Source organism: Pipistrellus kuhlii, unplaced genomic scaffold, assembly GCF_014108245.1.
Source record: "Pipistrellus kuhlii isolate mPipKuh1 unplaced genomic scaffold, mPipKuh1.p scaffold_m20_p_8, whole genome shotgun sequence".
In the NCBI taxonomy this organism is placed as follows: domain Eukaryota; kingdom Metazoa; phylum Chordata; class Mammalia; order Chiroptera; family Vespertilionidae; genus Pipistrellus; species Pipistrellus kuhlii.
Window position 1 is genome coordinate 49,952,395 of NW_023425584.1, and position 25,943 is coordinate 49,978,337.

Genomic DNA, 25,943 nt, shown 5'->3' on the forward strand with positions numbered 1-25,943 from the left:
TTCTCTTCTATCGTGTCTATTTTCTAATAGCTGATTAGTATCATTCACAACTGAAACGCTTTGATGAAGTGCTTCTGGCTGCTTTCCTACGGCCATATTTCAAAACACCAGGTATATGTAAATGTGTGCGAGCACATATATTTAACATGTATTTGTTCAGAACTGCTAATAAAAAATTAAGTACATTTGCATTTTTATTATCAGTCCTTTTAAAAAAGTTATTAAGAGTACTTAGAAAAACATATTGCACTAAGAATTCCTATTTGCACTCTTTGCATAAAGGTGTAAATAAAGGCAACTAATAAGCTACCCAGACACCCTTCTGAGCAAGTGGCTAAAAGCCAATCAATATTATGAGTTAATCCTCCCTGGATGCTCATTCAATTAAAGGTGTCAGTAATGCCTCATCTGATGTGGCCTCAATTAAATCCAACTATCTGATGGTGTGAAAACACAGGGGGATACAGCAACAGCAGCAACACCAGACAAATAGGCAGCCTTCCTGTGCCTGCTAATTACTACACCTGGTGTATATTATGGCTCATGCACTCAACGCAGCACGCTGTGGTTTTAATTTCTGCTATATCTTGCATGGTGTGTGTGTGTGTGTGTGTGTGTGTGTGTGTGTTTGTGTGTGTGTGTGTTGGGGTGCACTGATGGTTAATGGGGGAACTGATCTGTATGGCACTAAAAACAATAAACATTTGCACATTTTATTTTTTAAACCCCTGAAATAAAAAAGTAATCTCTGTCATAGAAAGGTTCTTTTATACAGTTGTAAGGAATTCCGGGGAATTGGGTAAAAATGAGAAACAAAGAGCAACATCAAACAAAATCTAACTAGCTATGAAGAAGTCCTGGGAAAGGAAGTGAACGTCATCTCAGACTGCCAAGCTTTATTTTTCAATTATGTAGTTTTTTAAATAGTATTTATGAAAGTCAATTTATAAACTCTGAGAAAGTCTGAGTACAACATACATCATAAAGTCTCACTGCAAGGAAGTTGATACATATTTTTGAGCTTAACAGCTCATACTGTAAATACAATTAGACTCACGTCGAATAATTCCAATGTTTATGTCCTTAAGAAAACAGAGAAAAATCTCCAACGTGTAGAAGGAATGTTTACATAGTGACTATATTGGCAACTTTTAGCCACAAGGCCAGGACAAGCCACTTTAGACAAGACGCAGCAGATACCACCACCGAAACTGTTCTTACAAGGGGCCTCCCTCCAGCCTGTTCCTACAGTCCATCCTGACTTCAGTCACAACGCGGGCAAAGAGCAGGAAACTCTCTCCAAGCCCATCACATCCAGGGCTAATAAGTATGGAGCAGCAGCAACCCCAGAACACAGGCTGGTCAGCCGTGATGGCAAATGCCACAGAGGGGCAGGACAACTGGTGAAACAGGGAGGAGGAAACAGACCTCGCCAAATCCTGGGTGTGTCTGTGAGCTGAGTCTGAGGCAGAAGTAGGAAACTACAAGGCAAATTTCATCCAGTTTTCTCAGATTCAGTGTACATACTGTTGACAACTCTGGTTTCTTTCTAGCACACCTTTCCTTCCCACCCACATATGTGCAAGATGAAAAACACAATTTGCACGTGTCTGAAAAGGAGTTCAGGTTTTCAATTCAGAGGGATCAAGCCCCTGGGAGAGACGGTCTTCCATCTTCATAAGAACAGGTGCCTTCCCACCCCAGAGCCTGTGAAGCTGACCTGCCCCATGAACCAGTGATCCCTTTGCCGGGGAGGGAGGCTGGCAGTAGGAACTCTGGCTGTCCTAGTGACCACAGCTGAGCAGTGACCCAGGCAGAAAGGCAAGAGACCAGCAGCAGGGCCTCCATCAGCCAGCACCACGGCCTGAGTCTCACAGACAAGCTATTACTAAAACTAATTCCAAACCCCAAACATAAATCATCCTTACTGTTTTTATTACTATTTTTATGGCATTATCTCCCATTGTTCTGGCTAAATGTCCACTTTTTGTGTAGTCTTCTGCTCACTAAAGTCGTCCTTTATGTTCATTTAGATCTGATTTCACCTGTTTAAAAACACTTGGAAAAGATGATGCAAATACTTTTTAAATGCTTGTTGTTCATTACAATGGTCAATTCATATAATTAGGGGGGGAAAAAAGGCTTGGAAGAAAAAAGATGACAAAGAAGGGAAAAGGGAGAAAGACACAAAGAAGAAGGTGGAAAGAGAAAGAAAAATGGGGAAAAAAACCCAGAGGTAGAAGGGACCAAATTCATCTCTCCCTGCTTGGCTGCTATCCTCCCTTTCCAGTATCTGTCAAAATTCTGCCACCTCTGAACCACAACATGGAATCAGAATCTATCTCAAATTATTCACTGTACTTATGGAAACAGACTATATAGTTCATATTATTGATTATTTAATTAGTTAAAACAGTAACAAATAATCTGTTTTATTGAGGGACAATTTAAGAAAAAAAAGCATAGTACTCATAGTATGTACTTTAAAGAAATTATTTCCTTTAATCACTGAAAAATGTAACCCCTGGAATTTCAGGAACTCTAAAAGGAGAATGAGCACATATTTTGCAGACTGAGTCCATTTCCCTGCTCCCGATTCTGGGTTGACCTCCAACTTGCTCTGACCAATAGAACGTGGCATAGATGATGCTGTGCGAGCTCCAAAGTGAGCTCCAAGAAGTGTGGAAGGAGTGTTCTTGTGGAACCTGCTCCTCCCAGATGACCTTGCTGATAAAAGACGCCATGAAAAGAGAGGCCCAGACATCTCAGCCTGCCCCCAGAAGTATGTGAGGGGGCCAGGGAGCAGAGCAGAAGAAATGCCTCAGAATCATAAGAAATACAGATCACTGTTTTACACCACTAAGCTTTGGATGGTTGGGTACACCAAACCATCCATTTTTTTCCCTCAAGTCTCTGACTCTCAGCAACAATGTCTTATATATTAGGATTTCATTTTAAAATCCCCAAAATGAAAAACATATTGGGATATAAAGAATACAATTAACAGAGGAGAAACCAAGATGGCAACATAATTAAACACCTAAACTGCTGCCTCGCACAACAATTTCAAAACTACAACTACAAGGTAAAACGGATATTTTTCAGAATCACAGGAAGACTGGCTGAGTGGAAATTCTACAACTAGAAGGAAAGAGAAAAGCACACTGAGACTCAGAGGAGCTGCAGGAGGCAGAGGTACTGAGACAGGAGTGCGGAGAAAACTGGCAACTGAGTTCGTGGCTGGCTTTCTCAAGGGGGAGGGACAAAAGCTCCCGAATGAGCTGAATTCCAGTTCTGGGTGAGACTCTGGGGACACAGACTCACACGGGGTGAAAATGAACTGTCAGGAAAGAGAAAAGCACACTGAGACTCAGAGAACTGCGGAAGGCAGAGGTACTGAGGTGTGTGTGTGTGGAGAGGGCGGGCAACTGAATACATAGCTGGCTTTCTCAAGCAAGAGGGAGACAAAAGCTCCCAACTGCACTGAACTCCATTTCCAGTTTAGACTCTGGGGACCCAGACTCATTCAAAAAGAAACTGAACTGTTGGGCAGCGGGTGGAACTTGAGGGCGGCTTTCTCTCAGAGGTGCTTGCAGCAATTACCATGGGACACTGAGACACAGGGACCTATTAGGGCAGGACTGATAGGAAACCAATGCTGTCTGCTCTGCCCTAAGATTCCGTCCATCCAAGCTGAGCACAGAGGCTTAAGTCTTGTCTCATAAGGGTGTCTCTAGCACAGAAGTTCTCCCAGCATAGACACAGCTTATCCAATTGGCCTGGAGGTCAATTCCTCCCAGTAATACCAACAACAATCAAGACTTAACTACAACAAGACTGTGCACATAGCCCACAAAGGTATGCCCCACCTCAGGTAACTGGGGAGGCTGAGCCACTGGGCCCTATAGGATACCTAGCACACAAAGCCACTCTTTCAACTCAGGGAAGCAGCCAAAATGTGGAGAAAAAGAAACAAGTCACAAATGAAAAAAATGGAGGAAAGTAAATGACTGGATATAGAGTTCAAAACCACAGTTATAAGGTTTTTCAAGAATTTTCTAGAAAAGGCCAATAAATTTAGCGAGACCCTCGAGGATATGAAAAAGGATCAACTAGAAATTAAGCATAAACTGACTGAAATAAAAAATATTATACAGGGATCTAATAGCAGACTAGAGGATCACAAGAATCAAGTCAAAGATTTGAAATACAAAAAAGCAAAAAACACTCAACCAGGAAAGCAAAAAGAAAAAAGAATTCAAAAATATGTAGATATTGTAAGGAGCCTCTGGGACAACTTCAGGTGTACCAACATCAGAATTATGGGGTGCCAGAAGAAGAAAAAGAACAAGATACTGAAAACCTATTTGAAGAAATAATGATTGAAAACTTCTCACACCTGGTGATAGAAATAGACTTAAAAATCCAGGAAGCATACAAACCCCAAACAAAAGGAATCCAAAAAGGACCACACCAAGACACATCATAATTAAAATGCCAAGAGCAGAAGACAAAGAGAGAATATTAAAAGCAGCAAGAGAAAAACAGTTACCTACAAATGAACACCCATACAACTGTCAGCTGACTTCTCAACAGAAACTATGTAGGCCAGACAGGAGTGGCAAGAAATATTCAAGAATAGCAAGAACCTACAACCAAGATTACTCTACCCAGCAAAGCTATCATTCAGAATTGAAAGGCAGATAAAGAGCTTCACAGATTAAAAAAAAAAAGCTAAAGAAGTTCATCATCACCAAACCAGTATTATATTAAATGTTGAAAAGGCATTCTTTAAGAAGAGGAAGAAGAAAAAGATAAAGATAAAAATTATGAACAACAAATACATATCTATCAAGTGAATAAAAAAATCTAATGATTAGAATAAACTGGTGAATATAATAGAATCAGGAGCATAGAAAGGGAGTGGATTGACAATTCCTGGGAGAGAAAGGGGTGTGTGTGGGGGGGCGGGAGAAAGGGGGAAGAGACTGGACAAAAATCGTACACCTATGGATGAGGACAGTGGAGGGGGATAAGGGCAGAGGGTGGGGTGGGAACCAGGTAGAGGGGAGCTATGGGGGAAAAAAGAGGAACAATTGTAATAATCTGAACAATAAAGATTTATTAAATTAAAAAAAAAGAATATAATTAACAAAACTAATCTAGAAACTCATAGGATCAAACCAGAAAACAAATCATTCCTATGTCTGGAATTTTTTCTAAGTGAGGATATGTGATGGTTATAAACCTGTAAATTCTGTAACAAAACACAAATGGATGAAACACCAGAGCACTGGAGAAACGTCTGCTTTCCCAGAGACTCCTGGAGGGCACTCGAAATCCTTTGCTGGTTGTTAGCAGTTTAACAAGCATTGGATGAGAACAGGCCCAGGCGTGGGGGAGAATCTCAAGTACAAGGCAAGACTATTAAGGATGTCAAGTGTGGTCTCAAAGAGGCGAGAACCAAGGAGAGTGAAAGCACCACTTACCACTTGCATGGCGGAACTTCGGGGAGGATGGGGCTCTATGAGTAGCTGAGAAGGCGTCTGTCCAAAGCTTCGGATTTGAGCTTCAACAGCCTGAAAAAGGCATGGGCAAGTTTGAGGGTTAAGAGGTGCTAATCACAAGCAATAGAACCACAACTGTCACCTGAAAATGTCATTCCATACTTCTGGCTTGTTTCATGCTGAAAATCAGCCTTGTGTTTCCACAGTGGGGCTGAGCACCTGGCAAGGGCAGTGAGGGTGAGGTCATCCTGTAGTACTGTGGGAGCCATTCCTGCAAAATCCTGCACAACTTTCTCATCTCGCTCAGTGATATGAAACAGAAACCAGCTATTACAATCAGAAATTGTCCTTCTTGGCTTCATTTCTGTTTTCTTGCATTTTTTTGCTGCTTGCATCATCCCCGATGACTAAAGCTAATCTTTTACAGGTATAGAGAAAACCCACTGTGGCTTTGATTCTAGGCCCCATTTCATTCTGGACAGTGGAAAGGAGGAAGAAAGAAACAGAGCACCTGTGAGAATGGCTTGATGCTATTAGTTTTGCCATAGGAAGAGCATTGTTGTTGACAGTCTCTTTGAACTTAGGTGGCTAAGCAACAAAGTAAAAGCCATATGTTGCATCCAAGCATGCGATGGTTAAACCAGAAACTAAACATGTGTGTTATGTGTGTGCCCTGCTCGAAAGCTGTGTGCATGCACCCTGTGCAAGGCACTCCCCTCCAGGCTCTCCTGCACACCTCTACAGATGCTCACTTTCCATCACCAACGACTCCCCCAGCAGGGAAAATAGGAAGTGCCAGATGCCACCACTGTCTGTAATTACTTATTTACTTGTTTATGTTGGATTCTTCCCTCTGAAATACAAGGCCCATGCGAGCAAGGGCCATATATATCTTCCTCACTGTTGGATCCATAAACTGGTTGAATAGATGCTATGCTATGTGGGAGGAAGTGGGAAGCAGAGATATATAAAGACTATTTTTACACTTCCCCAGTCACTGTTTTTAACTTCCAGGATGAAGAAAATCCCAGATTGATAAGAGAATATCTGTTCATCATGTTATTTTTTTAACCTTTAAGAAAACAGGTCTTCAATTTTTATATGCTCTGAAGGGTTATAGTAAATTAATAAATCATAAACAAGAAAATATAATCAATATCCAGCATTAATTTCCTTTTTGTATTTGATGAGAATAGCACTAATAACGTTTTACAACGAACTTGTATGAAACAATGAGCAATTCACTCATTTGTGTACTCAATGATCATCAACTATGTACACAGACAGGTCTCAATGTCTGAAGAATGTCTTCCTAATATAGGTAACTGGATAAGTGTAATTGGATGTTTGAGTAATAGTTGGATGTATTCAGTTCAGGAAGTTCAGGCATGCTCTGTGACTTGTGTGGGCAGTAAGGACCGGCAAGCACCTCTGTGAAAGCTGAGGGGTATGGTGGAGCAGCCTGGGTTTTGAAGTCAAACAGACTGTGTACAAATCCTGAATGCACACCACTTATAAGCGATGTGACCTGGGGTAAGTTATTTAATCTCTCTCAGTTTCTATTTTCTCTCCTGTAAAATGTGGGTAATCATAGTGCCCACTTCATAGTGTTATATTACAAATTAAATGATACAAATGTAAAAATACAGCAAACTGCTTAGTACAGATTAGATGCTCAATACTATGCCGTCAACAAATATTCATTGAGGACTACTAACACAACAATAATGAATCTTTATTTAGTACTTACTATTCACCAGAAACTTTTCTAAATGATTTACAATCATATAATTTCATCTTTAAACTGTATGATGTAATTATAGAGGAGGAAAATAATGCACAAACAACTTAAATATCATGCCCAAGGTCACACAGTAATTAAGTGGCAGGCTCAAAACTGGCATCCAAGCAACTTCATTCTAGATCTTGTACTCTCAACCATTCAGCTATCCTGTCTCCATATCTGTAAGGGCCTATGGCTGGGCCTGGGGATAAGACTAAGCACCAAAAACAAACAAACAAACAAACAAACAAACACAAACAAAAAAGCCAAAAAACACAAAACAAAAACATGAGCTTACAATCTAATGAATGAATTAATAAGGTAGCTCTGTTATCATCACCATCATTATTGCAGTGCACTGAGTTTTTTGGACACAATCAGTAGAGCAGTGTGGCTCGGCAAGGGCTGGGAGGTAAGAAAGGGCCTAGAATTTAGAAACAAGAGGCCAAGAGGAAGTGAAGAACAGAGGCTAGGACCATTTCAGAACTGAATCTCGAGGTTTTTTTTTTGTTTGTTTGTTTGTTTTGTTTTTGATGGGGAAAATCAATTTATGACCAAAATCAAGGAGAGTCTTGAGGTTGAGGAAGAAAAAAAAAAAAAGGCAATGTGAAGCCTAGAAGTAGTCACAAAGAAGAAACTTGGGGCACTGTTATTTTATGATCTGTAGGTTTTGGGGCTGAGTTTATGAATGTGAGCCTTGTGTTTCTGTAAGATAAGTTAGCACAGCTAGTGCCCTTTCCCTGACCACTGCCTTGGTGGTCCCTGCCCAACAGCCCGAATACCTGTTCCCTATAAGAAAGAGGGGGAACAGGCCGTTTCTGCACTTGGCCTATGTTGTCGGATGGTTCAGAGTGCTAACCCTGACTTTACAAATTACCAGCTGTATGACCTTGGACAAGTAGCCAAATCCTGTTTCTCAGCTATAAAACAGAGGTCATAATAATTCCCAGCTCATAGAAATCATTTGGAAAATTAAATAAAATAATAAAGTGCTTAGCACAGTACCTAGCACATACAAAGCACTAAATGAAATGCTATATGGTTATTAGGTGTGGGGCTCAGTGTGATCCCCATTTAACACAGCTAGGTTAGGGAAGGAATAAATACTTCAGGAGTTTATAATGATGATGATGAACACATTATTTCAGAAAACTGAAATCTGGATCAAGGCTTTAAAATACCCGGAGATAGATCTCTTTAGTGGTTCTGAGAGCACTCTAAAACATAAGGAATTATATGCCTTAATCCTGGTGGGAGCTGTGGTATTTGGAAGAAAGAGAAGAATATGCAAACCATGACCCAAGGAAAAATCAAAAAGTCCTGGAGACTGATGATTTCGAACAATGACTAAAAGAAAAAAAGGTGAAAGTAATTGCTTTCTTTTGAACTTGCATATTTGAGAGAGTGGTAAAGTAATGGATGGAAATACAGATTTCTGTTAGGGAGAACATTTGGCAGGAGAAAGACAGCTCATTTTATGTCAGAAGTGGAATCTGAAGTGATAGTGATAGCCATCTCTCCAGGTCGAGATGTGCAATGCAAAAGGAATGCCCAAGACTGGCTCTGAGGTGAGAGATGGGGGCATTGAGCTGGGTGTTACTCGTACAAAAGAAATTTAAGTCATTGGTATTTTCCTCTCACTGTGAATATATACGTGTTGTTTGAAGCAGCAGCAATGACTTTTTCTAATGAAATTTTACATGAACCTCCAATATATAAAAAACACAGAGATAAGGCTGTGTTCTACTTAGAAGGTGGGAGAAGCTTTATTAAGCTTCCTCAGCAGCTCAGAAATGATTCTGAGAAATAGTAGGGCTTTGCAGCACAGTTAGAAACCCAGAGGTTAAGCTGCAGAAAGCAAATACAAGAGACACACTCACACAAGGACCTAGAGCTGAACCCTAGGAAACTCAGGTGTATGGTACAATATGGAGGAGACAGAGAGGAGGGATTGGTAGAGAGGAGCAGGATAGGATGATATGGAAGCTGACAAAGAGAGTTCCAATGACAGAGTGGTCAGCAATGCTAACTACTATAGAGAAACTAAGAATACTGACATTACTACATATAAACCTTTATTAGAGGATCATTGTATAAAGATTTGTGCGAGAATAGGCCTTCCTTCACCTGGTTTCTGGCACCCGTTTTCCTCCAGCACCCAGGACTCAGGTCTTTGCTCCAGCCAGAGTCTTCGATCCGGCTGGTTCGAGTGGCACCAGTGAAGAGGGCAAGCTCCCTGGTTGTGGGGTGGGAACTTCCACCGCATCTTCACTCATGGTACTGGGTCTGGGAGCTTTCAGTCTTCGCTGCCAGCCCAAGCAGCGATGCCAGCGAAGATTGCAAGTTCCTTATCCCACCCCTGACCACTGGGCAGGAACATACACTACGTCGCCATGGTGACACAGAGGAAGTTCCCACCCAGCTGCTGGAAACCTGCAATCTTCACTTGTGGAGCTGGGGATAGGAGCTTACAGTCTTTGCTCATGGCCCGAGCGCCACCCCTGTAGCTCCCTCTGCCCCCTGCTCTGCCTGGTTGCTCTGTGGCTACGTATGCAAATTAACCTGCCACCTTTGTTGTGTTAATTTGCATAGCCAATCCTGATTGGCTGGTGGATGTCGCAGAGGTACGGTCAATTTGCATCTTTCTCTTTTATTAGTGTAGATTATAGATGTATATTTAATGTAACTGGTCTTAATACTACATAACACTGCTTTGAAATAAAAGAAATACTGATGAGAAAACTTTAAAAAATACCAATCCTCTCTTAAACACTTAAAAGTCTTAACATCTATAATAATAAAAGCGTATTATGCTAATTAGATAAGATGGCTGAACAGCAGAACAACTGTCTGGACGACCTTCCGGATGAAACTGGGGCTCTGAGGGCCGAGCCCCTTGCATGAATTTTGTGCACTGGACCTCTAGTTTTAATATAATTTGCACATTATAGACCTCTTTGAGGAAAATAGTTTTTTCTTTTTTAATTTCAGTGGGAGAGAGAAAGATAGAGAAAAAGATAGAATTGTTGTTCCCTTATTTACACATTTTTTGCTTGATTCTTGTATGTGCTTTAAGAAACTAAGCTACCTGGCCAGGGCTTAAGACTTTTTTCAGGTCATGTAATATAGAGGCCTCATTATTCTGTCTCCATAACAGAATACAAGTTATATTATCCAACATAGGTAAAAAATAATTCTCTTTCCAAGTCCTCAAGGCAACTAAAAAGATTATAGAATTCTTAGACCCAAATGCTTTATTTCTTGACTAACCTTTGAATTGTTGGTAATAAGAATACAATAGAAAGAGCTTTTTCAAATGTTGAAATATGGAATAAGATTGTAAGGCAATGGCTATAACCAAAATAATTATAGTCACACTTTATATCATCAAATGATAATTCTAGATCTGTCTCATTGCTTCTAAGACTTACCTGCCATTTTTTATTCACTTTGATCTCTGAAGCAGTTTCCAATGCTGATCACCCCCAGTCCACACTCTTTTTTTTCTGGGGCTTCCATGCCCTTATACTAGCCTGGCTCCCCTTTATTCCACGTTTATACTCTGTCTTTTTCTGACTTCTACTCTTTCTCAGGCATAAATGAACGCATTACTGTGAGTTCTCTTTTTTAGTGCTCTCATTTTTGCAATTTAAACTTTCTGTCCTGGAAACTTTTCTATTGTCATAACTTCAAACCATACTGCGATTTGGATGATTTCCAAATATAAAACCAGAGGACCATTGATTTCTATGATGAGTCCACTTACATTTGCCTGATGCCCGTCTACGTATACTCATGTGTGTCTCAGCACACCTGAAATTAACGTATCTAAAATCTGGAAAAATTACTGTTATTTCAGCATTCCCTAGTCAAGGGTAAGACTCCTCTTTTCATTTTTTAATGCTCAAAAACTTACTGCCATTTAAAAATGTTACCTCTTTCTTTCATATATAATCAGTCACCCTGAATCACTTCTTTTAGAAAAGTTCTCATATTCATCACTCCTTTCTGAATCCAGGTTCCTTATAATTTCAGGTATTGAGACTATGGTCTTCCTACCTCTCCAATGTTCATTCCTTTATCCAACTTTCTTTCAATGTTCCTTTTCAGTGAGGATCATTTTCTCCCACAAATATAACCAGCCATGCCTACCTTCTGTCATTTCTCATACCACTGCCCTTCCTACAATGGCCGCCCTCATCTTTAACTTGCTAAGACCCACCCATCTCTAGGAGACCCTGTTCACCTTGTTGGTGAACATTTCCCAATCTTACAGCTTGTTCACACTGCCAATTACACACTTGATTTGGATTTCGTTGTAAAGTTAACTTTTAATAGATTACTAGTCTGTCTCTACAACTAGACATAAGGGTTAGAATAACATATTGTAGAGTTGTGCAGCTGATAGAACAGTACCTTACACCTAGTATTCACTCAACAAAAAACGTTTACCAAGTGTCTCCTATAAAGAAGGTTCACCCAGACTCTCAGCCTCACCTAGGGTTGTGCTGGGATAAAATGGAGCTGGAGAGATGAGCACAGTTCTTGAGGGGAAAACAGGCGTGCAGGGGAAGATGGAATGTGTTATGCAAAGGCTGACAGCTACTATTACCAAGAGACCAAAAGAGCCTTTCAGGGAGGCTCCAAAAGGTGTCACTGAAGGCGGCGTTTCTCATTTCTTCAGCTCACACACCCGAGGGACGTGACAACACTCCAGTGTCTCACCAAAGCAGTGAGGCCAAGTCAGAAATCCTGGGGGAAATGTGCGATTGAAAAAAGCCCCTCAAGTAACTTGGCCTATCACTCTCTCTTCTCTTTTTTGCTTTAGCCCTTGCATAGAGCAATAGAAAATTTCAAAGGGAGGTTTAGAAATCACAGAAAACACACAGGTGTGAGGTTTAGGAAGTGGGATGTTAATAGAGAAGCCACATGAACACTACCAAATGCCTAAACTGTTTTTGAATGAATTTTCCTCTGCCTAGAGTAGGGGTGTCGAACTCAATCAGAGAAGGGGCCAAAATCTAAAATCCAGCCTAAATCGCGGGCCGAATGGTTTACTGAACAGTCATAAACTGTCATTGTGATGGAAACGCAGCGGAGTGCAGTGATGACAGCGCGGTGTGGGCCACATTGCAAGGCCTGGCGGGACGGATTTGGCCCGCGGGCCTTGTGTTTGACACATGTGGCCTAGAGAGTTTTAATGCCAGGTGTTATCTTTTAAACATTTAAATTTGCAATGAGAGAGGATGATGAATCCCAATTAACTTCAATAATTATTAACACATTTAGCCTTTAGTCATCATAAAGGAGGTCAGTGTAGGCGAGTGGTCAGCAAACTGTGGCTCTCGAGACACATGCGGCTCTTTGGCCCCTTGAGTGTGGCTCTTCCACAAAATACCACGGCCTGAGCGAGCCTATTTTAAAGAAGTGGCGTTAGAAGAAGTTTAAGTTTAAAAAATTTGGTTCTCAAAAGAAATTTCAATTGTTGTACTGTTGATATTTGGCTCTGTTGACTAATGAATGTGCCAACCACTGGTCTAGGCCATTTGAAAAATAAGAGAGTTTTCCTGCCTTTAAGCAGTTTATTTTATTTTATTTTTTTACCTCTACTGCAAATCTACACTGAGAACAAATATTCTACAATGACCAAAAGTTATAAACATTAGCCAGTAGCCTCATCTTTCTTTGGTGGGGGTTAAACACAACTAGACTTGCAAGGAGATGTTCAAACTTAAAGTTGGAAATTTGATTATGTAACTTCTCTAGTAAAAATCTTTCCATCCAAATTCCTTATCCTGGGTGGCACCTGGAATCAGAACCCCTCAGTTCAAATCTTAGCTCTCACACATTAGCCAAGTGGCTTTAGACAATTCACTCAACCTCCTATGCCTTAGTTTTCTCATCTAAAAATGGTGATAATAGTGGGTATTTTATTGGGTTGTTGTGAAGATTAAATGAGTTAATATAAGACAACAGTTCTTGACACATTGTAAGCTATCAGTACATGCCTGATATTATTATAGCATACACATAAAATACTTTAAACACAGTGGCTGGCTGGGGTTAAGCAAACATTTAACAGATGTTACCAACTTCTCCATGAAGATGAGTAATAGTAGAACTTAGCTCCTCTCTGTGTTCCCAGTCTCATTCTCCTGCCACTGTCTTCTCATACTCTATAATGTGAGAGGCAATGTGTCATTCGGCATTTGTATATATTGTTTTCTTTTCCTATTCCCTGTGTGGTTGCCCCTTTCTCATTCTTTGGGAAATCTCTTTCCCATTCTCATCCAAACTGTTGCTGTCCCTCCCAATGTGCATACTAACGTTCTAAATACTGGTTTTGTTTCTGTCTTATCAATTACACTGGAAATCTCCTTGAGACCAGAGACTGCCACATATTTCTGTGCTTCTGGGGGCTTAATGTATAGGAGATGCTCAATTCACTTAATGAATGAATGGCCATCTAAGTCAACATAATTCAGTGGGAAGAGCTAAGAAATATACTTCTACCACCATTATAGAGCAGTCCACCATTGAATAAAACATTCTATTAAACATTTCTACTAAAAAGCTTCCTTTATTATGTAACATTCTTATTTATCAGTTCCCAATTATTTCTGTAAATAGCCTGTTACTACTTTCTATAATAAAACCTGAATTCAGCAGGCAGCATTCCAGATGTTGAAATACATAGTAATAAAAAAGACTATGCAAATACCTCGAGACATTTTAGTAAAACCACATTATTTATATTTTATAAACAGCATCTCAAATATTACCTAGAGAATTTATTAATGGATTTCCAAGTGGAAATATTATGAAAAGATTTTCAACAGGTTGTGTATTCTATTGTTTTCTGTGCCAACTATTGCATACTTGCATGATTTTATGGCTATATATAGAGAAAGAGATAGTACATCTGAGAGAGAATACAGATACACACATTAGATTCACTGAAAGGAAGAAAGATAAAGAAAAGAAATAAAGGTCAAGGAAAGCAGACTTGGCTTAGTGACAATGCAGTATTTGGCTTCAATTTAATAACGACTATTTTAGTCTCTCTGAACTAGTCTTTTTAATCTGAAGAAGGAAATAATTTTACTCAATACAACACTTACTAACCAACAATAAAGTTGTAAAATTTTATGGATTTGGGGAAGAAATTACAAACATATGGACACAGTTAAAATAAACACACATGCACGCTGCCTTTTTAAAGCACATAATTCTGAAAATGAATTTTATCCCCTACATATTTATATCTAAAAGCACTATAAAATTGAGATAGAGTAAAAATATATATTAAGAAAAAAAACATGCCATTTGTTAATATATTAAAATTTTCTGACATTACCAAAAAAATTCTAGAAAGCTGTCTTAAGATTCTAGAGAAACCCGTTATCAAGAAATGTTTAAATGTTTAAAATTTCAAACAAGACTTCATACTTGTATTTCAGAGTCAACTCGAATTTCTATATTTTAAGTCACATGAAGACTACCAGTGATTTCATCACATTGTGTTACATATCATGCTCACTTATGCCAATATTCCTCTTGTCCAACCACATTTGAACTTAAACTGGAGAACAGCCTGTTGGATATTCCACTCAGAGTTTTACTGATCAATGTTCTAGGTGACCAGCGCTGGGCCCTTTGGAGCCACAATGACATCTAGCTCTGATATCAAATTTAAAAGTGCACCACTTCAATGACTGCTTAGTCGTTCCATGTTGGAGTTGTGCAGACTAACACCTAAACTAGGAAAGAAATACAAAGGTACCTTTTAGTAGCCAGAGCATCAAAGGCATTAAAAATTTTAAAATAGCATAAAAGCCTAATTCAAATTTTTAAAAAGGGATCTTTTAATATTGAAATGCAAATATTCAAAGTGCCCTAGAAATAAAAAATACATAAAATTCAAACTTTTAAAACAAAGGAAATAGCCTATCCAAAAAAAAAAAAAAAAATGTCATGGCTATAGTAGCACGTGGAAATATTTAAAATTCAACCAGATAAATGTTCAAAATATAGACCAGATGATATTTAATCAGCAAAATATACAAAATAATCCATAGAGAAAAGGGCTATGGTGAAGAAATAAGTTAAATGAAAGAGAAATCTATGTAAATTCAGACTTGAAAGACTTTTTCTTTAATTTTGAGAAATTAGACTTAGAGAAAAACAATAATTAGTTTTATGTTTTCAAATAAAGATTGAACTATTGATTCCAATTCTATAAATTCTCTTAAGGAAAGAATTAGATGAATGCAAAAAATATTTTAAAATATTACAGCATCCTATAACAGTAAAAATTAGAGAAAAGCTCCTTAACCTATGGCAGTGGTCAGCAAACTGCAGCTCAAGAGCCACATGTGGCTCTTTGGCCTCTTGAGTGTGGCTCTTCCACAAAATACCAAGGCCTGGGCAAGTCTATTTTGAAGAAGTGGCATTAGGAGAAGTTTAAGTTTAAAAAATTTGGATGTGATCTCAGGTAAAAACTTAAATTTAAAAATATAAACACACATATACTTACATACGTTATGTGTGTTCACATGAAATTAAAAATTAAAAAAGAGAAACTAGAAACACTCGGTTTACCAAGAAATCTTTATGCATACATTGATACACACATATAAAACCTGGAAGAGAATGTACCAAACTATATTATCAGCTGTTATTCCTGATGAGGTTTGGCTTCTCACAGAAAGCATGTGTGAGAAGCCAAAAAATAAAGAATAACAAAAATAAAAAATAACAAAGCCTTTTTATTTTGAAAAAAATTCTAAAACTAAAAAATTATAATAATCTAAAGAAAAATCTGTCAACATCGGATAGAGTTTTATGAGATTTAATTTTCTCATTCACAGTGTAGCCAGAAGAACTTTTTAAGCATCTAAGAACAACTCTATTTGATAAACTGGCTGTAACTATGAAATCAGCAGACCTTGCTATAAAGTTAATTTTATTTTTAGTTCATTTCCTAATTTATTTTTTATCAGATTTCAAGGAGCCACTAGTTTTAGCAATAGTTTACCATCATTCAGTATAAATTAAATATTTAGAAAGGTATATACATTTTATAAGTATATGCTTTTTACAATGAAACGGGTATCTGGAAACATAAAATGTCACGATGGTATTGAGTACATAAAGAGCAAAGAGAAAGAATAGCTTGCTAAATATTGTAAAACATTTAAAAAATAAGAATGCAGTGATGATAAGAATTCAAGAGAAAGAAAAAATTAGGTGGAAAAGGAGTATTTTTAATTACACATCTACTCAATAGTATTATGGAAGTCACTAAGGTAAAACTAATTAATTATAAGTTTTGAAAATATACATGGATTTCCCATTAGTGCCTTTAACTGAGCCTATACATTCCAGGCACATTAAATTGAAGCCTCGCCCAACCTCACTACAATCTCCACTTCTTGTAGCTGTCCATCCACTGCAGCATAATCCCAGCTGCCAATCTGAAATAAACCAGCTAGTCAGAGCAGACATAACCAACAGAAACAAATGTCACTCAATAATGTTCAGCGGCACTGTGCTCATGGATAATTTCAAACAGTATCTCTGTCTAGAACATTGATGTGCTCATTCAAAACACCTCCATCTCCAGCTACTGGAAACAAGTAGATAAAGCCGCCTGCCTAGAAAAATAAGTGGAATGCCGCTTCAAAGGACTTTCCAATGTTAAGAGGCAAACACAGTGAAACACAGTGGAAATTTCTTAAAGAAAAAATCAGGGGAATTAATTTTCTGCATTTAACAGTTTAAATTGTTTCGTAAAACCAGAAAAATATGGTTAAACTATGTCACAGAAAGAAGCAGTTATTTGGTCATTCATTTGGTAAGTACAATATCATTTAGTCTATTTTCTCAATAGTATTTGTAAGCATCCACTACAGGAAAACACTGAAATGAGGTTTATACTGTGAGAAGTCAGACTGCTTTTAAGTAACTTAAAATGTGAAATGCAACACACACACACACACACACACACACACACACACACACACACTTACTTCAGTTACAGTACTGGCAGGAACAGAAAGAGGTAAGAACAAATTTACTGTTATTATCTCAATGCATCCTATATAATAAAGAGGTAATATGCAAATTGACACTCACACCCTCACAAGCTGGCTGCCTACAATCAGGCTGGCAGGGAGGATAGTTAGGGACGACCAAACGACTGAACAAGCAGGCTGTGTGGAGCAACCAGACCATCAGGGGGGGTTACTGAGGGACAACCAAATGACTGAACAGCAGGCTGCATGGTGTGGCGACCAGGCCAGCGGGGGAGCTGTGAAGGGCAACGAGCCCAGCAGGGGGAGGCAGTTGGGGATGACCAGGCCAACAGGAATGGGGTAGTAAGAGTTGAACAGGCCAGTAAGGGGGAGGGCGCGGGGGGGGGGGGGGCGGGGAGAATTAGGGGAGAGCAGGCCGGTGGGTAAGGGGGTGCAGTTGGGGGCAATAAGGCTGACAGGGAGGGGCAGTTAGGGTTGACCAGGCCGGCAGGCAGGTGAGTGATTAGGAGCCAGTGGTCCAGGATTGTGAGAGGGATGTCTGACTGCCAGTTCAGGCCCGATCTCAGGGACCGGGCCTAAACTAGCAGTAGAACATCCCCCGAGGGGTCCAGGATTGGAGAGGATGCAGTCTGGGCTGAGGGGACCCCACCCCATGCATGAATGTCATGCATTGGGCCTCTAGTAGTTTAATGAGACTAATATTTAAAAAATTTTTACTTGACACAAATGGTTCACAAATAGAATGTCAGTTGCTGCTTTACACTGATAACGAAAAGTAAAAGTAGTGATTATACTTAAGTGGAAATATATTATTTGGTAGAAATAAAAGAAAAAGTTGTTATTCTGAACATTTAGAAAACTTTCACACATACAATCTTATGTAGATTTTTCCAGTCTATGAAATTTTTTCATCATCTTAACCTTTTTATAAGCTTGAATTTAGTTTAAAATTTAGAGAACAAAATTCAATCACTTGATTTGAAACTTCTTTTCTCACTCTTGACTTAAAATGATGTATCAAAGCCCACCCAGAGGGGCTTAATGGTTGAGCATCAACCTACGGGCCGGTTGGATTCCCTTTTAGGGTACATGCCCGGGTTGTGGGCTCTATTACTAGTGCAAGAGACAGCCGATCAGTGATTCTCTCTCATCGTTGATGTTTCTCTCTCTCTCTCTCCCTCTCTCTTCCTTTCTGAAATCAATGAAAACATTAAAAAAATAAATAAAAATAAAATGATGTAACATAAAATCATACACTTGAATTCTATATAATCTTATTAACTAATGTCACCCCAATACATGTAATTAAGAGTTTTAAAAATAATCAGCACTGAAACCATTATAACTGTAATTTTAATAAAATAAAGTAAAATAAAATATGGTGCCTAAAAGAAGCAGAGGTTCATGACAGAAATCATCAGCATAACAGAATTGCTCAGGATTCCTTGGATTATTGATAGTGAAATAAAATCATAAAAATATCAGTACTTTGTTGCTATGTCCTTAAATGCGCAATTCAGCCAGAACTATTTAACAAAGAAGTCTGCAATAGACACAATAACTAGCAAAAAAACATAGATTAGCTTTACTGACAACTCTGATGTCCATTTGGTTCACTAAGGGAAACTTTGATTATTGTGGTTTTGATATACAAGAAAGTCTGGCATAATTTCAAGGTATTTTTTATGTAGTTTTCAATTAAAACTTGACTAATCCTTACAGTTTATTTGGCTTTTCATCATACAGTTCCTGCCCTGCACTGTGTCAAATATGCCATCTGGGTAACATACTTCTGTGGCCAGAGATGTTGCAGCATTATGTCTGTAACACTGAATTGTGGCTGCATAAATCTTAACTTACTGCACTCAATACTTCTAATTTACTCTGTTACTATAACCATTACAATCATGTTGTCTTATTGTCCTTCTCTTAAATCCCCCTGTAGTCACAAAAAAAAAAAATCTCCTGTCCCACCTGCTTGAACTGGGCTGGCAGACCATTCCCCTAACTATTTAACAAATGTTAACAATGCTATAAATACCAATTGTGTTTATGCTTTCTGAAAGATTCACTGCAGCCAGTCTTCTGCAACAGCGTTAGAGCTGAAATAAGCTGTTGACTCCCACCATGAGAGTGATTGAATTCTAAGCCAAAAATGCTTTTCCTTGGATAAGATATCTGATTTGCTACTGCTGTCATGAAGCTGAGGTCATGTAAACTTAAACACTGCTGCTGCTGCTCTTGGAAAACAGACCTTCTCAGAGTGATTATGTGTTGCTCAAACAGCATTTGGAAGGATAAATTTAGAAGAGAGAAAACCAGCCCCTGACACTAAACACAACTCAGAGAGAAATTTCAGGTCTGACTTCCATGGTGAGACACATTGCATATAATCCTTTAAATGGAGCAACATCATGGCTCTCCTGCCCCCCTTCCCTGCCCATCTATGTAAAGCAGAGCTGAGTTCCATTGTACAAAGGAAATTAATGTTTTTAATTTCTGAACTCACATAAACATTGTATTTGTTTGAAAAGTAAGAGAGAAAATGACACTTTCAGAGAAAATGTAGAAAGGACTTACAGCAAGGGACATGATAAAACACCATAGACAATATTGTTTATATTAATGTTGCTCCTGAGCAACACCTATCTGCACTGTGTCAGCAGCCTTTGAACAGCCCCCCCCCCCCGCCCCCCACCTTGCACCCTGACTCACCTCAGGCTCTGCTCGTGGATCCCTTATACAATGGCTGCTCAGACCTGGCGCTCTGCCTCTACTTTCTCTCTTGTCAAAACCTATTTTACCAAATCCTATGCACAGACAGCTGCATGATGGGAAAGGGTTGTTTAAACACACACACACACACACACACAAGATTTGTAAGCAAATAAATGATCTCTGATGATAGAATTTTAAGCATTAGTAAATGCGACGTATTCTGCGGCAGAGGCTTCTTTGGTACCTATCAAACCACATGATGCAGGAACTGTCATAGCTGATATCAGCATATGACGCAGGCATTAGTTAACAAAGTCCAAATTTGGGGGTGAGGCCTTTCCACTTTTACTTTCATATTGTTTGAATTTTATATAGTTAACATGTATTACCTTGATAAATGAGTTCTTCAAGCCCTTTATATAACTACTAGAGGCCCAGTGCATGAAATTTGTATATGGGCCAGAGGGGGTGGGTGTGTTCCACAGCTGAGCCTGCACTCTCTCCAGTCTGGGACCCCTCGAAGGACATCCATCTCACAATCCAGGACTGCAGGCTCCCAACTGCTCACCTGCCTACCTTCCTGACTGCACCTAACTGCTTCTGCCTTCCAGCCTGATTGATGCCTAACCACTCTCCTGCCAGCCTGATTGATGCTTCCCTGCCAGCTTGATTGCCCCTAACTGCCCTCCCCTGCAGGCCTGGTCACCCCTAAATGCTTTCCCCTGCTGGCCCACCTTGCGGTGGCCATCTTGTGTCCACATGGGGGCATCCATCTTTGACCACATGGGGACAGCCATCTTGTGTGTTGGAGTGATGGTCAATTTGCATATTACTATTTTATTAGTTAGGATTTAATTACACACAGATACAAATACACACACCCACACACACACCACTGAGTAGTAACCCTAAGGTACAGAATTCACAAATCTTAGGTCAAAAGCTTCTTGCTTTTAGAAAAAAATAACAAGAACTACAATTAATATGACATATCTAAGATATTTTCCCTAACAGTAGAAGTGATCTGACTGATCTTCAAATATGACGGGAAAAATGAAGAAATTAACTCAAATAGCTAAAAAGTATGACAAAAATAATAACTCAGTGAGTAAAATAGGAAATAAGAGATTGGAGATACTCACATAAAGATCGTTATACAAAGTCACTATCCTAGCAACAGCAAATATGGCCAAAACCCAGAAAATAATAAAAAAGACCTCCAAACAGCAAAAGCAGTCAGAATCCTTATCCTCGTGTTAACGTACATCACAGGTTCACATTTTTAAGCAGAGACTTTTCCCCTCAAGAAAGAAAAAGAGTTGGGGGTTGGCTTTTACTTCTTGATTTTATAGCTAAACAGAAAAGTAGCAAATGACACAATCCCATGGTCTCACTAACTGAAGATAGTGACCATCTTTGGCTACGCGACAATATGCATATGCACATGTAAAATTTGTGTCTCATATTTCATAATATAATCTGTTTTTCACTGTACTATGGCAAAATATAATTCCATGGCAATACATGCAGACCTATAGAGCAATATTTCTGGTAATACATATATCATTCCACTGTATGGATTTACCAGTATTTATTAAACCAGTTCTCTACTGTTAGACATGTATGTGGGGTTTTTAAATATTTTTTATTGAGTTTTAAAAACGGAGGGAGGTATAGGGAAAGAGAAAAACAACAAACCCCACAAGCTAGGCATGTGTCCTGACTGGGAATCAAACCAGCAACCTTTCACTGTTTGGGATGATGACCAACTAAGTGAGCCACAATAGCCAGGGCTATGTATTTGTTTTTAAAACACTGTACAATTAAACTTTTTTTTTTTTTTTTGCATACTTGCTCAGTTATTCCTTTTGGTTAAGTGCTAAGTGCATGAATATTTTAAAAAGTGATACAGACTACTATAAACTCAACCTATTTTGACCCTCACCAAATATATAACATCATCTGCTTTCAAACCAACATTAGGAATTTTCATGTTTTACTTTTTAAATATATTTTTATTGATTTTTACAGAGAGGATAGGAGAAGAACAGAGAGTTAAAAACATCGATAAGAAAGAAATGTCTATCAGCTGCCTCCTGCACATCCCCTACTGGGGATGCCCGCAACCAAGGTACATGCCCTTGACCGGAATGGAACCTGGGACCTTTCAGTCCACAGGCTGAGTCTATCCACTGAGCCAAACTGGTTTCAGCAGAATTTTCATATTTTAAATCTTATATAATTTCATGTAAATAAATACTGCTGAATTTTAAATTAAATTTCATTGATTACTAGTGAGGATAAACTATTTTTCATTTGTGGGTTGTATTTCATCTTTTGTGGAGTATCTATTCCTGATATCTGGATGTTCAAAAACTTCAGTTTTTATGTAGCCCAATACATCCATTTTATTAATGACTTTTGATTTTGATAGTTACAAAATGGACCCTTTATTTCAAGTTTATAAATCTACTCAGCTATATTATCTTCTAAATTATAGTTTTACTCTTTTACACTAATAACATTCTTTATACCAAATAAATATATCATTTGTAATTTCTTTCACTTTAAGATGTGAAATAGGGATCTGAATTAATTTATATTTTAGACAATTAGCTAGATGTCCTACATCACAAATAGAATAAGAAAACCTTTTCCCAGTGATTTAAAATTCCACCTTTATGATATTCCCTCATATGTAATATGCCTATTTCTGGAAGCTCTATTCTGCTCTACTGAACCTCTAAGTTCCTTTACTAAAACATGTCTTGATTACTGTAGTTTATACTCTTGTATCTGGTAGAGTAATCAAAACCTATTTATTTTACCTTTAATTTAGTTCTACCAAATCTGGTTACTTGGTTTCTCTATCGCATCTAAGACACAATAAATTGTAGAGTAGGTGGATGGGTGCCAGAAAGTAGACAGACATACTTGACACAGTAACAAGAAGTGAGAACTGATGGCTTGAGGGCAGAAATAGGGAAAAGATTAAAAGAGTACAAGAAGTTAAAAAAAAAAAAAAAAAGAGCACCATGGAATTCTTTAGTTTAAGGTCAAACGTAGCACAGAACAATAATTAATATTAATAACAAAATATCATATTCTCTAATTATACTCCTCACTTTTCTTTGTTCACCATCTTACTGTGAAATGGCCTCTACTAAAAATGGTAGAACCATTGTTTTTTAAGTATACATATTATAAAAATTGACTATTCCCAATGTGAGTCAAGTCTCAACAGATTTCAAAGACTATCATCCATACCACACTTTAGCTATAAATTCAGTTAAAATTAGTAAGAAAAAAATAAGTAGATTGGAGTTATGGAGACAATCCTCACTGAAGACATGACCTTTAAGTTGAGGCACACGTGACAAAGAGCCAGCATGTGAAAATGGGGACAGTCAGAGACAACAGCTATCCTAAAAAGGTGCTGTCAGTAATGACCTTCACCTGACTAGGAAGAGAAAGAAGGTCAGTGGACAGGGCACATGAATGAGGAAGAGAATAGCATGGCATGAGATCAGAGACATAGGTAAGGCCAGATCATATGGATTGAGTAGGGTTTTGTTCTATATTTAAGATGAAATAGGAAGGTTTAAATAGAGGAGTGACATGACATGAGACTTTGGCAGTCTCACTCAGAGCACATCACAATATATACAATTTTAAAAAATTTCTTTCTGACTTATTAAAACTCCATCAATGAACTGTTTTATATTAAGGGCTAGATAACTGAGCTCTCAACTTTTGAATATAGCAAATATCATGTATACAAGAATTGGTAGGTGCATTCTGGATAAGAATATAAAAATGTTCTAGAAATTATGCTTATAAATATATATTATATTCTAAATATATTAAAGGAACATACTTACATTACATTATTTTATTGTGAATGTGTTTTTTTCCTTTAATAAAAATATTTATTCTTACTCATATCTATCTTGAATTAAATTATCCTATTTTTCTCTCCTTCAAAATTTCTTCTTTCCCTAATTCTTTGGTTTTTTTTGTGTGTGTGTGTGTTTTTTTTAAATGGTGTTAGGGCCGAAACCGGTTTGGCTCAATGGATAGAATGTCAGCCTGTGGACTGAAAGGTCCCAGGTTTGATTCCTGTCTAGGGCATGTACCTTGGTTGCGGGCACGTCACCAGTAGGAGGTGTGCAGGAGGCAGCTGATCGATGTTTCTGTCTCATTGATGTTTCTAACTCCCTATTTCTCTCCCTTCCTCTCTGTAAAAAATCAATAAAATATATATTTTTTAAAAATGGTGTTAGGCTTGATAAGATCTTAATATACTTAATAAGTATGAAGGAAGATAAGTGAATGAGTCAAACCAAATTCTGTGTAATTAATCATAAAATAACCAACTTTAATTATTTTTGTAACTTGTCAATAAGAGAATATATATAGTCATCACAAGAAAAATTATGTAACTGTATAATGATTGATGTTAACTAGATTTATTATGGTAACCATTTTTGCAATGTACACAAATATTATATCCTTATATTATACAACTGAAACTAATATAACATATGTCAATTATACCTCAATTAAAAAAAAATGAATAAATAAATGAATACTATGCTAGGAAAACTGCAGATTTAAAAAAAAAGATAAAGAAAGAGAAAAAGGAAAAAAGATACAGAGAAATAAAGGAGAGTAAAGAAGATTTTTAGATAAACAGCTAAAGATAAGAATATATCCTTTAGTTGGAGGTCACAGGTATTTGAAAACATTAGCATATTTGTTTGAAAAATAATTATTTCAGCTGTGTGATCTATGCAAATGCAGACAATGTTGTATATTGATAACCCAGCTGTTTTCTAAAAATTAAAAACAACATAAAAGTTTAATGTGCTGCAGGCTGTTTCACTGATTACTCTTTGTCCTCTTACGGTTATTATTTCTTTAGTTTAGTGCCTTTTTTATAGAGAGATTATTTTTATGATCACTTATTATACCATGTGCATTAACCATTCACTCTAGAATAAAAGTTTCTCAAGTAGAAGGGGAAGGCATGACTTGTATGTAGACAACTTACTTCTGGGAATGACTGTGAACATCTAAGTGTCCCAAGTTAACGTTTAAAGAGCAGTGACCAGAAATATGCAAATATAGCTACTGAACAGAAATAAGTCTAGTCTGGTCTATTTTTAATACTAGAAAGGCACAAACCTATGCTGGAATCATTACTGTGGTTTTGCAGAAATAATCCTATATAATTAAAGGCTCATATGCAAATCGACCGAATGGCAGAATGGCTGGTTGCTATGATACACTGACCACCAAGGGGCAGATGCTTAACACAGAAGCTGCTCTCTGGTGGTCAGTGCACTCCCCCACAGGGGGAGCACCACTCAGCCAGCAGCCGGGCTCATGACTGGCGAGCCCAGAGGCAGTGGTGGCAGCTTCTCCCACCTTCACAGCAGATGGACATCCCAAGGGCTCCTGGACTGCGAAAGGGCAACGGCCAGGCTGAGGGACCCCCCCAGTGCATGAATGTAGTGCACTGGGCCTGTATTATTTTAATGTAAGTCAAGTATATACACAAATCTACTAATATTGAAGATGTTAAAGCATCTCAGAGGAACGAGATTTGGAAGAAAAGTTGGTGTAGCCTGAAAAGTGGGGTGGAAATAAATTAGGGGATGGCAATAGTGGGAGTTTTACAATTGGCAGGAGGCCTGTGACAAGACTTGACTTGGAGGCTGTGCAGGCATGTGGTTGGCCAGGGTGAGAGCAGTGGGACCTGCCTCCCTGAGTCTCTGTGTATAGCTTTGCTCCACCATCAAGGTTTAGAAGGAAACAGTGTATGAGGGAAGAGGCCATCTGTGGGCAACCTCTGAAACAGTGCCTACGACCCCCAGGCACTCTGAATCCCCTCAC

At 38.3% G+C, this 25,943-nt stretch overlaps 1 protein-coding gene across 6 annotated transcripts in view; it reads right to left on the reverse strand.

Annotated features, from left to right (window-relative positions):
- Positions 1-25,943, reverse strand: part of LRBA (LPS responsive beige-like anchor protein) — a 518,726-nt gene that overhangs the window by 40,227 nt on the left and 452,556 nt on the right. For all 6 annotated transcript variants that reach the window (XM_036424850.2, XM_036424848.2, XM_036424851.2 and 3 more), the window contains one exon: positions 5,490-5,579. In XM_036424850.2, the coding sequence (XP_036280743.1) occupies positions 5,490-5,579 (90 nt within the window). The remainder of the gene's footprint in view (positions 1-5,489; positions 5,580-25,943) is intronic.